Source organism: Lampris incognitus, chromosome 19, assembly GCF_029633865.1.
Source record: "Lampris incognitus isolate fLamInc1 chromosome 19, fLamInc1.hap2, whole genome shotgun sequence".
Lineage (NCBI taxonomy): Eukaryota > Metazoa > Chordata > Actinopteri > Lampriformes > Lampridae > Lampris > Lampris incognitus.
This window is the reverse complement of record NC_079229.1, coordinates 34443115-34458114: the sequence shown is the minus strand read 5'-3', so window position 1 is coordinate 34458114 and position 15000 is coordinate 34443115. Positions and strand designations below refer to the sequence as shown.

Genomic DNA, 15000 nt, shown 5'->3' with positions numbered 1-15000 from the left:
CACAACTGGCAGTGTCTGGGAGGGGGAAGCCGGATGTGGGTATGTGTCCAGGTTGTTGTACTAGCGCCTCCTATGGTCGGTCGGGGCGCCTGTTCGGGGGGGAGGGGGGACTGGGGGGAATAGCGTGATCCTCCCACGCACTACATCCCCCTGGTGAAACTCCTCACGTGGTAGTCTGCAGCCCTCCCCGGATCGGCAGAGGGGTGGAGCAGAGACCGGGACGGCTCAGAAGAGTGGGGTAATTGGCCAAATACAATTGGGGAGGGAAAAAAAACAACGTGAAAGTGTGAACATGGTACACTTCGATGACACCAAAATTGGCGAATCTTGTTTTTCGTAATACACCCCCTCTGTAAAGTCGTCCAGATTGATGACTTAAATTATTGAAGAGCTATGAGAATATTCCATACCCACGTCACCTTGTAAAACTAATCCCATCTGAAAAGGGCTATTCACGAATATGTTTTCATCCATATGTTTGTCTGTCATGCAGAATTAACATCCTGCCAGAAGCAAACTGGAGGTGCTCTGGTGGTGGAGGGGAGGGGAGGGGAGGGGAGGGGAGGGGAGGGGAGGGCGGCCAGTCGCTGACGTGTCAGTCATGTGCTGGGTTTCTTTCTGCAGCCGTGACAAACATGATTTCTCATCCCGGAGCACCTTGGCCTTTGTGCACGAGGTGATGAAGGGGTGAATTCACGATTCAAAATTTAAGGTCCTTTATTGTCGCATCCCGTTTTACAATTATAAGAGTGTAAATTGTTGTGTTTCGGCCCCTTGATATTGCAGCAACAACAGCAATAAAATAACTAGAAAAAAATGTTTCTGTATGTCTGTTGTGACACCACTAGGGGGCGTCATGCAGTCAGTCTCAGAAATCGTTAATGTCATAATCGTTCTAAGTGTATCATTACCACCCCCCCCCTTAAGATGTTTAGAAATGGTCCTCCGTGGGGCGTCCGGGTAGCGTGGCGGTCTATTCCGTTGCCTACCAACACGGGATCGCCGGTTCGAATCCCCGTGTTACCTCCAGCTTGGTCGGGCATCCCTACAGACACAATTGGCCGTGTCTGTGGGTGGGAAGCCGGATGTGGGTATGTGTCCTGGTCGCTGCACTAGCGCCTCCTCTGGTCAGTCAGGGCACCTGTTCAGGGGGGAGGGGGAACTGGGGGAATAGCGTGATCCTCCCACGTGCTGCGTCCCCCTGGTGAAACTCCTCCCTGTCAGGTGAAAAGAAGCAGCTGGCGACTCCACATGTATGGGAGGAGGTATGTGGTAGTCTGCAGCCCTCCCCGGAGCAGCAGAGGGGGTGGAGCAGAGACCAGGACGGCTCAGAAGAGTGGGGCGATTGGCCAAGTATAGTTGGGGAGAAAAAGGGGGAGGAAAAAACAAAAAGGGAAGGCAGAAGTGGTCCTCCGTGGTTGTCTCTGACCTCAAAAGTCTCCTGTGAGTGGAGGAACACACCGTGACCCCGGGGCCTCCCAGATGGGCCGGCGGCTCTGGAATTTGGGACAAACAGCAGATAATTTGAGCGCGGGATCAGAAGCATTGATTGGTTTAGCGGCGGGTTGTTCCTCTGGATTGTTATATTTATCTAAGGATCAGGCGGGAGGCTAAGCTGGGTGGAGAGGAGGAGGCTGGGAGAGGCCAGCTGTCACCAGGGCTCGGCACTAAGACCTTAGCCAACACCACTGTCAGCTAGCCTGTGTCATCAGTGTCATCTCCATCCTCCATCTCTCCCTCCATCTCCCTCCATCTCCCTCTGTCTCTCTCCCTCCCTCCCACTGTCTCTGTCTCTCTCTCCATCTCCCTCTCCCTCTGTCTCTCTCCCTCCCTCCCGCTGTCTGTCTGTCTCTCTCTCCCCCCTCCCTCTCTCCCTCCATCTCCCTCTGTCTCTCTCCCTCAGTCTCTGTCTCTCTCTCTCTCCCCCCCTCTCTCCCTCCGTCTCCCTCTCCCTCTGTCTCTCTCCCCTCCCTCTTCCTCTGTCTCTCTCCCTCCCTCTCCCTCTTCCTCTCCCTCTGTCTCTGTCTCTGTCTCTCCCTCCATCTCCCTCTCCCTCTGTCTCTCTCCCTCCTCCCGCTGTCTGTCTGTCTCTCCCCCTCCCTCTCTCCCTCCGTCTCCCTCTGTCTCCCTCTGTCTCCCTCTGTCTCTCTCCCTCCGTCTCCCTCTGTCTCCCCCTGTCTCCCTCTGTTTCTCTCCCTCTGTCTCTCTCCCCCTCCCTCCCTCCCCTCCCTCCCCTCCCTCTCTATTTCTCTGTTTCTTGTTCTCTTTCTCTCCTGTCTCTTTAATTCTGTCTTTTCTGTTTCTCTCTGCCGTTCTTTCTCTATTTCTGTCTCTCTCCTCTATTCTCTTCCGTCTCTCTCATTCTAGCTCTCATTAATTTTCTCTTTCTGCCTTGCATTGCTCTCTCTCTCATTCTATCTCATGCTCTATTTCTCTCTCTCCCCTGCTCTCATCCTTTAGTTCTCTACTTTCTTGTTTCTCGTTCTCTCCGTTTCACTCTCATCCTGTATTTCTCTCCATCTCTCTTTTTCTCTATTTCTGTCTCGTTCTAGCTCTCATTCTCTTTCTTCCTTATGTTTCTCTCCTGCATTTCTGTCTCTGTCACTCTCGTTCTCTCTATCGCTCTCTACTTCTACAGCTCTCTCCCTCGCTCTTGTCCTCTTTCTCTTGTTTCTCTTTCTGTCCTGTCTCTTTCTCATCCTGTATTTCTCTCCATTTCTCTATTTCTGTCTCGTTCTAGCTCTCATTCTCTTTCTTCCTTGTGCTTCTCTCCTGCACTTCTGTCTCTGTCACTCTTTCTCTCTCTCGCTCTCTATTTCTACGTCTCTCCCTCACTCTTGACCTGTTTCTCTTGTTTCTTTTTCTCCTGTCTCTCATTCTGTATCTCTGTCTCTCTCCTTTTCTGTTTCTGTCTCGTTCTCATTATCTTTCTCTCTGTATGTCTCCATCTCCCACCCGTTTGCTATGTCTCTCTCTCTCTCTTGCTCTCTTTCTGCCGCACCTCTCCATTTCCATCTGTCTGTCTTTCTCTCTCTCTCTCTGTATTTCATTCTCTCCGTCTCTCTGCTGCTCTGACTGGGCAGCGGAGAGGAAGCGGCGGCGGCAGCGGCGGCGGTGTCTTTGTGCTCAGGTGAACTTCAGCCATGGCAGAAGCGGTGTGTCGGTCTCCCCGGTCACGGAGGCGTCTTCTGGTCCTGCTCCAGGAGTCAGGTTCTCATGGAGAACTGGCGAGGAACATGCTCTGAACCCACTGAAAACATTCAGAAAGACACCACTCGCTCTTCAAAACATGTCCAGTGTGACTGCAGCCTGACTCTGAACCCCCCCCCCGTTTGCTGTTGCATGCTGGGAGTTGGGCATGTGTTTGGTGAGAGTTAGTGGTGCCGGCTTGATACTTGCTGACACTAACTTCCCACCTGCAGACACGGCCAATTGTGTCTGTAGGGACGCCCGACCAAGCTGGAGGTAACACGGGGATTTGAACCGGCGATCCCCGTGTTGGTTGGTAACAGAGTAGACCACTACGCTACCCGGACGCGCCCTGCTCAGTTTCTTGTCAGGAATTGCAAACCACAGGATGCAGGGTCATGCGTCAGTGGATCCTCTCCATGTGGGGGCGGGCCTGCTCACAGCTCGTCTCCGAATTGAATTTGAGTTTTATAAACTAACCCAGGATTGGGACACTTTTGGTTTACTTGTGGAATCGGCCGTGTTTTGTGTTCTGTCCAGGAGGGCGCATTTAGATCTTCACTTCTGAGCACTTGCAGTTTTTCTTTCTTTCTTTTTCTTTTATTGAATCCATGTAAAGAGCATAAGCACCAAAATAAATGTCACTTTTAAAATGCAAAAAAAATCTCTGTCTCGGTCTCTGTGTCTCTCTCTCTGGATTCTTCTCTGCCTCTCGGATGAATGGACAGATGCCCTTCTCCCGTGAACAATAGTTGAAAGCGAGGGCACTTTCAGAGGCGAGAGATGAGCTTGAATGTTGCCTTCTGTCTGAAAGTCAGAGTTTTTGCCCAAATAAACAAACCCAGCAGCAGCCTCATTGATCGCTGATGAGTCACCGGGCCCGTCCATCATAATGAAAGTTAACTCAACTATTTCTTTACCGCGGCAGTTAGCGCTGGCGCTGATCTGTGGTCATGACTCGCCGAACACGCTGAAAACAAGGAAGGTTTTGAAAATGGAGCGTTTGCGGGATGTTTTCAGAGCAAGGCCGGCGTATTTCTGTCTCTAGCAGTTGGGAGGATGTTATGAACCCAATTACAAGGCTGTGACTCGGGTCCTGTCAGGAGAACACAGTAGGCCTCCCTCTCCTCCGTCTATCTGCAGTTCCCTCCAGTAACACATCTTCATTTAAGACCAGCACATCTCCACACTGCGGTGAATGTTCATGCACAAAATGTCAGACACTTCTTTTTACCCAATCACCGAATACTTGTGTAAGTACTCTCTGTAACTTTATTGTTGAATAAAGTTGTTCCCCCGCTGAAATATATTCACTTAGTTTGTATTAAAACACGGTACTGACAACAGATTGTGTTTCTCTGTTACTTTAGCTTCTAACCAACGAGGATCTTTGGGAGAAAGATATGTGAAGCTATTGATTTCTGCAGATATTTTCAGTAATGTACCAACTTGCATCCCATATTTAGAAAGTCTATCGGCTGATGTTTGGCCAGATACTGACCAGATGGTTTGACGACTGCGATCTTTATTATCATCTGGATCCATACACGACATGAAGGTTTCACCTGCTGATGACCCCGTCTAATCCTGGTGGAGGCTGTACACCAAGGACATGTACTGAGAACTCTGTGCTTTGTATATTTCATAATTACGTCATCACGTAACAGTCTTCCATCAGCTGAAAGCAGAAAAGGAATTTGCTGCTTGTTAAACTGGGGTATTTTTTTTACCCCCCCCCCCCCCGCTTTTTTCTCCCCAACTGTATCCGGCCAATTACTCCACTCTTCCGAGCCGTCCCCGGTCTCTGCTCCACCCCCTCTGCTGATCCGGGGAGGGCTGCAGACTACCACATGCCTCCACCAATACATGTGGAGTTACTAGCCACTCCTTTTCACCTGACAGTGAGGAGTTTCACCTGGGGGACGTAGCGCGTGGGAGGATCACGCTATTCCCCCCAGTTCCCCCCCCAGACAACCACCCCGACCGACCAGAGGAGGCGCTAGTTGTTGCCGCGACCAGGACACATACCCACATCCGGCTTCAACACGCAGACACGGCCAGTTGTGTCTGTAGGGACGCCCGACCAAGCCGGACGTAACACGGGGATTCGAACCGGCGATCCCCGTGTTGGTAGGCAACAGAATAGACCGCTACACCACCCGGACGCCTTAAACTGGGGTGTTTGTAAGAAACAACAGTGCAAAACAAAAGTATAACGTTGCACACTGAACAAGTGCTTCTGTTAGATGTCATTTTAGTTTGTCATCATGAACATGGCTGTTTTGTTTCCCTCCCTGAAGCTTTTCTGGATGGCGGCGTTACCTCCTGCCAGGAAGTGTGGAAGAAAACACTTGGTGAAAGGGGGCAGGGTTCTTTTTGTGAACCTTTTCCACCGATCCCATTCAGTTACTTCTACGCATCTCCCCCTCAACCTCCCTTTCTCTCTCTCTCTCTCTCTCTCTCGCTCTCTCTCACACACTCTCTCTCCCCCCTTTCTCTCTCTCCCTCTCTCCCCCCTCTCGCCACCCCCCCCCTCCGTCTTTCTCTCTCTCTCGCTCACTTTTTGTTATCCCTCTCCCTCCCCTGACAAATGTGACCTTACTGCAATTATGCATCCTCCAGAGGGACAATTAAATTTAAGTCGTTCTCCCATTTGGAAGGAAGAGAAACAGAGTGGAAATAATGATGCCAGCTTGGTTAAGCGAAATCATCTGCTTTCTTTTAACTAGCGCTCTTGGAAGTTTCAAGAAAAAAAACGTTTTACCTGCTTTGACTAGTTCGAAATGCTGCCGAGACTCAAGGACAAGTTGCCCTTCAGCAACATTGTCCAAACAAAAATAATGACTGTTTTTTTTGTTTTTTTTTATCTGTGATTAAAAATTCACTCATGTTTTCGTGGTTTTCTTCTACCTCCCCCCGACAGATGCAAGTGCAACCTCCATGCTAACAGCTGTGTGTTTGACAAGGAGAAGCTGAGCTGCGAATGTGAGCACAACACCACCGGGCCCGACTGCGGCCGCTGTAAGAGAAACTACCAGGGGCGAGCGTGGAGCGCTGGGTCCTATCTACCCATTCCCAAAGGCACCGCTAATATCTGTGAGTGCACGCACACACACACACACACACACACACACACACACACACACACACACACACACACACACACACATGATTGGGTATAAAAGGAGCATCCCCAAAAGGCTCAGTCATTCACAAGCAAGGATGGGGCGAGGTTCACCACTTTGTGAACAACTGCGTGAGCAAATAGTCCAACAGTTTAAGAACAACACGTTTCTCAACGTAGAACTGCAAGGAATTTAGGGATTTCATCATCTACAGTCCATAATATCATCACAAGATTCAGAGAATCCGGAGAAATCTCTGCACGTAAGCGGCAAGGCCGAAAACTAACAGTGAATGCCCATGACCTTCGACCCCTCAGGCGGCACTGCATTAAAAACCGACATCATTGTGTAAAGGATATTACCACGTGGGCTCAGGAACACTTGGAGAAACCATCGTCAGTTAACACAGTTCGTCACTACATCTACAAGTGCAAGTTAAAACTCTACCAAGCAAAGCCAAAGCCAGATATCAACACCACCCAGAAACGCCGCCGGCTTCTCTGGGCCGAGCTCCTCTGAGATGGACTGACGCAAAGTGGACAAGTGTGCTGTGGTCTGACGAGTCCACATTTCACATTGTTTCTGGAAATCATGGACGTCATGTCCTCCGGGCTAAAGAGGAAAAGGACCATCCAGACTGTTATCAGAGCAAAGTCCAAAAGCCAGCATCTGTGATGGTATGGGGGGTGTTAGTGCCCATGGCATCATGGGTAACTTGCACATCTGTGAAGGCACCATTAATGCTGAAAGGTACATACAGGTTTTGGAGCAACATGTGCTGCCATCCAAGCAACGTCTTTTTCAGGGACGTTCCTGCTTATTTCAGTAAGACAATGCCAAGCCACATTCTGCAGGTGTTACACCAGCGGGGCTTCATAGTAAAAGAGTGCGGGTACTGGACCGGCCTGCCTGCAGTCCAGACCTGTCTCCCATTGAACATGTGTGGTGCATTATGAAGCACAAAATACGACGGAGACCCCGGACTGTTGAGCAACTGAAGTCGCACATCAAGCAAGAATGGGAAAGAATTCCACCTACAAAGCTTCAACAATTAGTGTCCTGAGTTCCCAAACGCTTATTGAGTGTTGTTAAAAGGAAAGGTGGTGTAACACAGTGGTGAACATGCCCCTGTCCCAGCTTTTTTGGAACGTGTTGCAGGCATCAAATTCAAAATGAGTGAATATTTGCAAAAAAACAATAAAGTTTATCAGTTTGAATTGGGGTTTGTATAAACAGACATATAAGACAGAGCGGCAGCATGGAGGTGTGAGTTCTGGTGCATAAAGAAATGGAAGTTTCTCAGCGGTGTCAGTTGCCCCTGTCTGCCTTTAGTTGGCATTACAATCTTTTCATTCCTTCCAAACTGCTCTGCACACTTCATCAGCACTTTGACCGAACAGAAAACCTGAAAGGATGTGTTTTTGTCCTCTGTATCTGAATAAATTCAGCGTGGCTGCGTGGTTGAGGGTTACGTCAGTTTGATTGCATTTCGTTTTATTTTTTTCATTATAGCTTTATTTAACCAGGTGATGTATAAACACATATAAGACAGAGATGTGTAAACATACATATAAGACAGATGTATAAACCTGCATATAAGACAGATGTATAAACATGCATATAAGACAGAGATATATAAACAGACAAAAAGACAGCGATGTATAAACATACATACAAGATAGATAAACAGACATATAAGACAGATGTAGAAACAGACATATAAGACAGATGTAGAAACAGACATATAAGACAGATGTAGAAACAGACATGTAAGACAGAGCGGCAGCATGGAGGTGTGAGTTCTGGTGCATAAAGAAATGGAAGTTTCTCAGCGGTGTCAGTTGCCCCTGTCTGCCTTTAGTTGGCATTACAATCTTTTCATTCCTTCCAAACTGCTCTGCACACTTCATCAGCACTTTGACCGAACAGAAAACCTGAAAGGATGTGTTTTTGTCCTCTGTATCTGAATAAATTCAGCGTGGTTGAGGGTTGCCTCGGTTTGACTGCATTTCATTTTATTTTTTTCATTCTAGCTTTATTTAACCAGGTGAGACACTTTTAAATACGGCATATAAACAGATTGAAATTCAGGTCGTGATGCTAGAACATTTCCTATTTATGCTATTTTGACACAATCAGGTAATTACATTGTATTTTAGGGTAGAACCAGAGGAAAAAAATGCGTTTTTATATTTTAACAACACTGAAATCACTGGCAGATCAGAAACAATGAAGAATAAAGTCGACATTTTACCGAGTTAAATTGTCAATAGTCTCGATCCTTGTGTCATTTTTAGGTAGCTGTTATATTTGCTACACCTTAGCTGAACATATTTTATTTGTGTCTATACGGTCAGATAATATGAGAAGTTGAAATGATAGTTTGTCGTGGTTCGAACACATTTTAGTACTTTTGGTACTTTCACAGTTACAGCAACATGGCCGAGGGCATGTCAGCCACCCTAACAGATCCACTGAGGATGCTTTCTCTGCAGCACTGCTCATCAGGAATCAGGAACACTTTATTTTTCATTTTATTCCATATACTTGCATGCATGAAATAAAATGAAATATCGTTTCCCCCAGCCCACAGCAGCACAAAGACAAAAACACATATCCAAAAACTACAATAACTTCAAGACATAGTACATATCAAAACTAAACAAAAACATCACTGTCCAAGGGAACGAATGCCAGCTAGGATGACTGTTGGAACTGCCGGTCTGCATGGGCTAACAGTTAGCTTAGCCTGCCCCGCTTCCGCATCCTGTCAGACCGCCCGCGGTGTTTCCTCTTTGGGTGCAGCTCTGGGCAGGGCCGTCGTCCTTGGGCCCGCCGGACGTGGCAAGACCAAACTCCCTCAACTGATCCAACGCCAGCTCTCCCAGCCAGACACCTTCAACAACTCAACAGTCAACTCATAGCCCTCTCCCACCTGGGAAACAAAGATTCTTTCGTCAGAATGCTCTTCACTGATGACAGCTCAGCCTTTAATACAGCCCTTCCTCGCAAACTCACAAACAAATGGTACAACCTTGGCTTGAACCCCACACTCTGTGACTGGCTGTTTGATTTCCTCACTGGCAGACTGCAATCTGTCAGAATGGGAAATCTAACCTCAAACAATGTGGTGATGAACACTGGCACCCCACAAGGATGTGTCCTCAGCCCCATGCTCTACACACTACTTACCTACGACTGTGTTGCCTCATACAAGGGCCACACTATCCGGAAATTTGCTGACGACACCACAGTCAGTGGTCTGATCACTGGGGATGACGAAACAGCATACAGGAAAAAGGTGGCAAGTCTGGTGACATGGTGTGACAACAACAACCTCTCTCTCAACGTTAGAGCAGACCAAGGAGATGATAGTGGCCTTCAGGAAGGAGAGGAGACCTCATCAACTGCTGACAATCGGTGAATCTGAGGTGGAGAGGGTCAGCAGCCTTAAATTCTTGGGCGTCCATGTCAGTGAGGACCTCACCTCCTTATGTAACATCAGCCAGCTGGTCAGGAAAGCACAACAGTGGCTGTGCTTTCTACGGAGAATGGGGGAATTCAGCATGTCACCGAAGATTCTCAGCAGCTTCTGCAGTTGCGTCATAGAGAGCATCTTGACCAGCTGCTTCACTGTGTGGTATGGAACAGCACCGCCATGGACCGCACACACCTGCAGAGAGTGGTAAAGACTGCTGAGAGGATCATCAGGGTGCTCCTACCATCTCTGTAGGACATCTGCAACTGGAGAGTCCATAGAAGAGCCTGCAACATCATTAAAGACCCCACCCACCCCCAACAGTTTTTTTCACACTTATGCCCTCTGGAAGGAGGTACAGAAGTTTGAAATGCAGAACCTTCACGTTTTACCACGTTTTATCCTCAACAGATTTAATCCATTGCCCATGCCCCCACCCTAACACACCTCACCATGCAGGTAGCGTCACTCACCCCCCCCCCCCCCGCGCCCCCTCCTCCACACATATACACACGTACACATGGTCACAACCTGTTCCAATTCCTCTGTACTGTTTATTGTACGTATACATACATATTCTGTCATGTCCACCTACCTCATGTATATAAACAACCTGCTAACACATTTATTCCAACATCTTTGCACTCTGCACCATTGCACTATTGCCTTCCTGTTTCACCTGTGTATATAGTCATTCCCTGTCTATATTCCTGAAGATTGTTGTGTTGTTATTCCATGTAATTACATTTAGAGCCACTAAACCAGAGTCAAATTCTGTGTATGCGTCAACATACTTGGCCAAATAAAGATGATTGATTCTGATTCTGCTACACATGCAGAGGCACACACACAATTCACACTGCACACTCAACACATTTACCCACTGTCCGTATGAATTTTGAACAGATACAGTATATCCCCGCCATGGGCATCCGAGTGGCATAGCCGTCTGTTCCGTTGCCTACCAACATGGGGATCGCCGGTTCGAATCCCCGTGTTACCTCTGGCTTGGTCGGGCGTCCCTACAGACACAGTTGGCCGTGTCTGCAGGTGGGAAGCCGGATGTGGGTATGTGTCCTGGTCACTGCACTACCACCTCCTCTGGTTGGTCGGGGCGCCTGTTCGGGGGCTGGGGGCTGGGGGGGGGGACTGGGGGGAATAGTGTGATCCTCCCACGTGCTCCATCCCCCTGGTGAAACTCATCACTGTCAGGTGAAAAGAAGCAGCTGGCAACTCCACATGTATGGGAGGAGGTATGTGGTAGTCTGCAGCCCTCCCCGGATCGGCAGAGGGGGAGGAGCAGAGACCGAGACGGCTCAGAAGAGTGGGGTAATTGGCTGGGTACAATTGGGGAGAAAAGGGGGGGAATCCCCCCCCTCAAAAAAAAAAATCTCGCCGCCATGCATTGTATATTGTACATAGTATTCTTCGGATAACATGTTTATTTTCTCCTTTTATCTCTGCTGATAGTAATTTTTTGAAAATTTCTTACTCTTAGTATTCTTAGTATTCTTTGTGTTTGTGTGTGTGTGTGTGTTTTTTTGATAACGGCGTTCAGAGTGGAAAGCAAAGGAAGAATGTCATTGTACAGGGAACAGTGTTTTTGACTGCATATATGACAAAAAACACTTGGACTTTGACGGGGTACACAAACAGTTTATTGGTGTTTTAATACAACCCATCTAATATGGCACGTGTGATGTATCAGTCACAGATCCGCTTATTTTGATGAAACTTTGTGACAAGTAACATCTCAAGTCAGAACCGACGCCGACACGGCCCGCAGGCGAAATGCATTATTTATCAGAGACAAGCGCTGCCTCTGTTTTCCTCTTGATATGAATAATGTTCTTTGAATAACACTTTGAATAACAAGACTTCCAGTTAGGCTTTGACCAACGAGTAATCAGCTTCGAAAACGTTGATCCAGTTTTTCATCTGCAGAAAAATGAATTGGACTTTTTGATCCCGTTTACCGATCGCTTTGCCCTGAAAAGGCGTTGGAGATGGTGTAAAGACAGATGACACATGGCAAAACTGGAAAAAAGGAAGGATGAACTAACAATCTCTGGAACCCTCACCGTCTTTTCCTTTCTCTTTCAAACTGTATCTTCCTCTTCCTCTTCCTCGTGTAGTACTGCGTACACACACACGCCGAGGATGCGGGGTTGTGTGCTAGCTAGCCGTACGTGGAGTGATGAGAAGTGGGGCTGTTAGTTGGGGTGTTGTGTCGTTGCAGAGCCTGGCCTCCATCCCATGCTGCTGTCTCTCATTGGATTTGTTGTGATTTCTGTTTGGGTCCTGCTGCTGAATGACTGTGAGCTGCCTGATGTCTTACCCCACCTCCCAGAGGCTCCGCGTTATGAGACTAAGGCAGGGTTAGTGAAATGGTCCTTTGGAGGCCCCAGATTGACAGCACATTATTAAAAAAGCTGACACACACACACACACACACACACACACACAGACGGAGGGGCTCATCTATGCTCAGACTCATATTAAACTGTTGACATGCACATCCATACACACCCGAGTCCTCCTGAAATGCAGAAACACACACACACACACACATGCAGATGAGGCAAAACACTATGACCACTCACAGCTAAACTGAATAACGTGGCTCATCTCCAAACAATGGCACATGTCAACAATGGCGCCCCCAAGGGGTGGCCAAGGGGAGGCTTGGCCACCATGCTAGAGTTACTGGCCACCTCACTGCCCCGCCCCACTGACAAGCTCCAGTCATTATGATTTCTTTTTTCATTTTGAGATAAAACTATGGAAATGGAATTCCATGTTGGTTATTGTTAAGTTATACAAATCATTGAAACGATAAAAGTAATAAAGAAATTGAGTAGTGAACTTCAGGTCAGACATTGTTGCGTCCATAATTCATTATTTTATTCTATAGAATACAGATTCACCTAGAATTATAGCTACTTGTAGAATTCTTGCCCACTCAGAATCATGACATTTGAAATACAATTTCTGTTCGAGGCTATGATTCAAAGAATGAAAGATACTTGTAAAAGATATAAAATATGATGTGCTGGACATACTAAATGAAACCTTCAGCTAATAATATCCATAGTTAAGCAACCCACACCCTTGATTTATTGGTGATGATGCATTCAAATTGGAATTTTATAGACTAAGTAATGATTTCTTGGCTAATATCATGAATATCATAATGTGATATTCACATGAGATCAGCCAAGGAATTAAACAGTATGCAGTTTTTTTGCACACTATAATATAGTGTCTTTACCTTTGTATTAACTTGCGTACCCTTAAGTTCCTCTATGCTGTTTCGCCTTTTTAGTGTGCCACCCCAAGATTTTCACTGGCCCCATCTGGCCGCCATGTAAATATTTACTGCAGGCGCCACTACATGTCCAGGTCTGGGCAGATTAGATGGCAAGCGAACTATCAGTTCTCGTAGTCACTGTGTTGGATGCAGGAGAAATGGGCAGGAGTAAAGATCTGAGCAACTTTGACAAGGGCCAAATTGTTATGGTCAGATGACTGGGTGAGGGGTGCTGCTGGTCAGCAGTGGTGAGTACCACTAACAGTGGTCCCAGAAGGGACAAACCACAAAGCGGTGACAGGGTGTTGGGCTCATCGATGTGCGGGAGCAAAGAAACCTATCCCGTCTGGTCCGAACTGACAGAAGGTCTACTGTGGCACAAGTCACAGAAGATTTTAATGATGGTTACTGGAGGAATGGGTTGCATAGCCGCAGACCGGTCAGAGTGCCCATGATGACCCCTGTCCACCATTGAAAGTGCCTACAATGGGCACATGGGCATCAGAACTGGACCTTGGAGCAGTGGAAGAAGGTCGCCTGGTCCAATGAGTCCCATTTTCTTTTAGATCATGTTGATGGCCCGTGTACATGTGCACCATTTACCTAGGGAAGTGATGGCACCAGGATGCACTGTGGGGAGACGACAAGCTGGTGGAGGCAGTGTGATGCTCTGGACAATGGACAATGTTCTGCTGGGAAACTCTTGAGTCTGGCCATTCATTTTGACACGTGCCACCTACCTAAACATAGTTGCAGACCAGGTACCCCTTCATGGCAATGGTATTCCTTGATGGCAGTGGCCTCTTTCAGCAGGATAATGCACTCTGTCACACTGCACACATTGTTCAGGAATGGTTTGAGGAACATAATGAAGTGTTAAATGTGTTGCCCTGGCCTCCAAACTCTCCAGATCGCAATCCAGTTGAGCATCTGTGGGATGTGCTGGACTGATAAGTCCGATCCAAGGCAGCCTCACCTCACAACTTACAGGACTTGAAGGATCTGCTGCTCATGTCTTGGTGCCAGATACCAGAGGACACCTTCAGAGGTCTTGTAGAGTCCATGCCTCGGAGGATTGGCACTGTTTTAGCGGCACACGAAAGACCAACAGCATATTAAGCAAGTGGTCATAATGTTTTTGATCATCAGTGTGTGAAGGCAGATGAAGGCTGCAACAGAGGGTGGTCCCCAATCGTCTTGGTTCTCCGTGCCATTGGACTCTGGCCACCCCCTGCCAAGGACTGTGTGGTGGCTGCAGGCACATCAGCCTCTCCATGAAAAAAGCTTTCATGTGCAGGCGTCCTCCCATTATGCAGCTCCAGGATTGGCCTCTGCACCCACCTGAAGACCCAGAGGGACCCAGAGGGACCCAGAAAGAGGACGGTCATACTCGAACCCGAGTGACCGCCAATGATGATGGTGTTTCTGTGTGTGTTTATGTACAGTGCATCCGGCAAGTATTCACACCCTTTCACTTTCCCCACATTTTTTTATATTACAGCCTTATTCCAAAATAGATTAAATTCCTTTTTTTTCTCATCAATCTACATACAATACCCCATAATGACAAAGTGAAAACGGTTCTGTAGAAATTTTTGCAAATTTATTAAAAATAAAAAACTGAAATATGGCATGTACATAAGTATTCACACCCTTTACTCAGTACTTGGTTGAGGCACCCTTGGCAGCGATTACAGCCTCAAGTCTTCTTGGCTATGAAGCTACAAGCTTGGCACACCTATATTTGGGGTATTTCTCCCATTCTTCTCTACAGATCCTCTCCAGCTCTGTAAGGTTAGATGGGGAGCGTCGCTGCACAGCTATTTTCAGGTCTTTCCAGAGATGTTCAATGGGGTTCAAGTCTGGGCTCTGGCTGAGCCACTCAAGGACATTCACAG

General features: G+C 47.5%; 1 protein-coding gene across 1 annotated transcript in view; it reads left to right on the top strand.

The window, feature by feature from the left end:
* Positions 1-15000, top strand: part of ntng1a (netrin g1a) — a 160186-nt gene that overhangs the window by 106133 nt on the left and 39053 nt on the right. The window contains exon 3 of the mRNA XM_056299254.1: positions 6113-6285. Coding sequence (XP_056155229.1) covers positions 6113-6285 — 173 coding nt within the window. The remainder of the gene's footprint in view (positions 1-6112; positions 6286-15000) is intronic.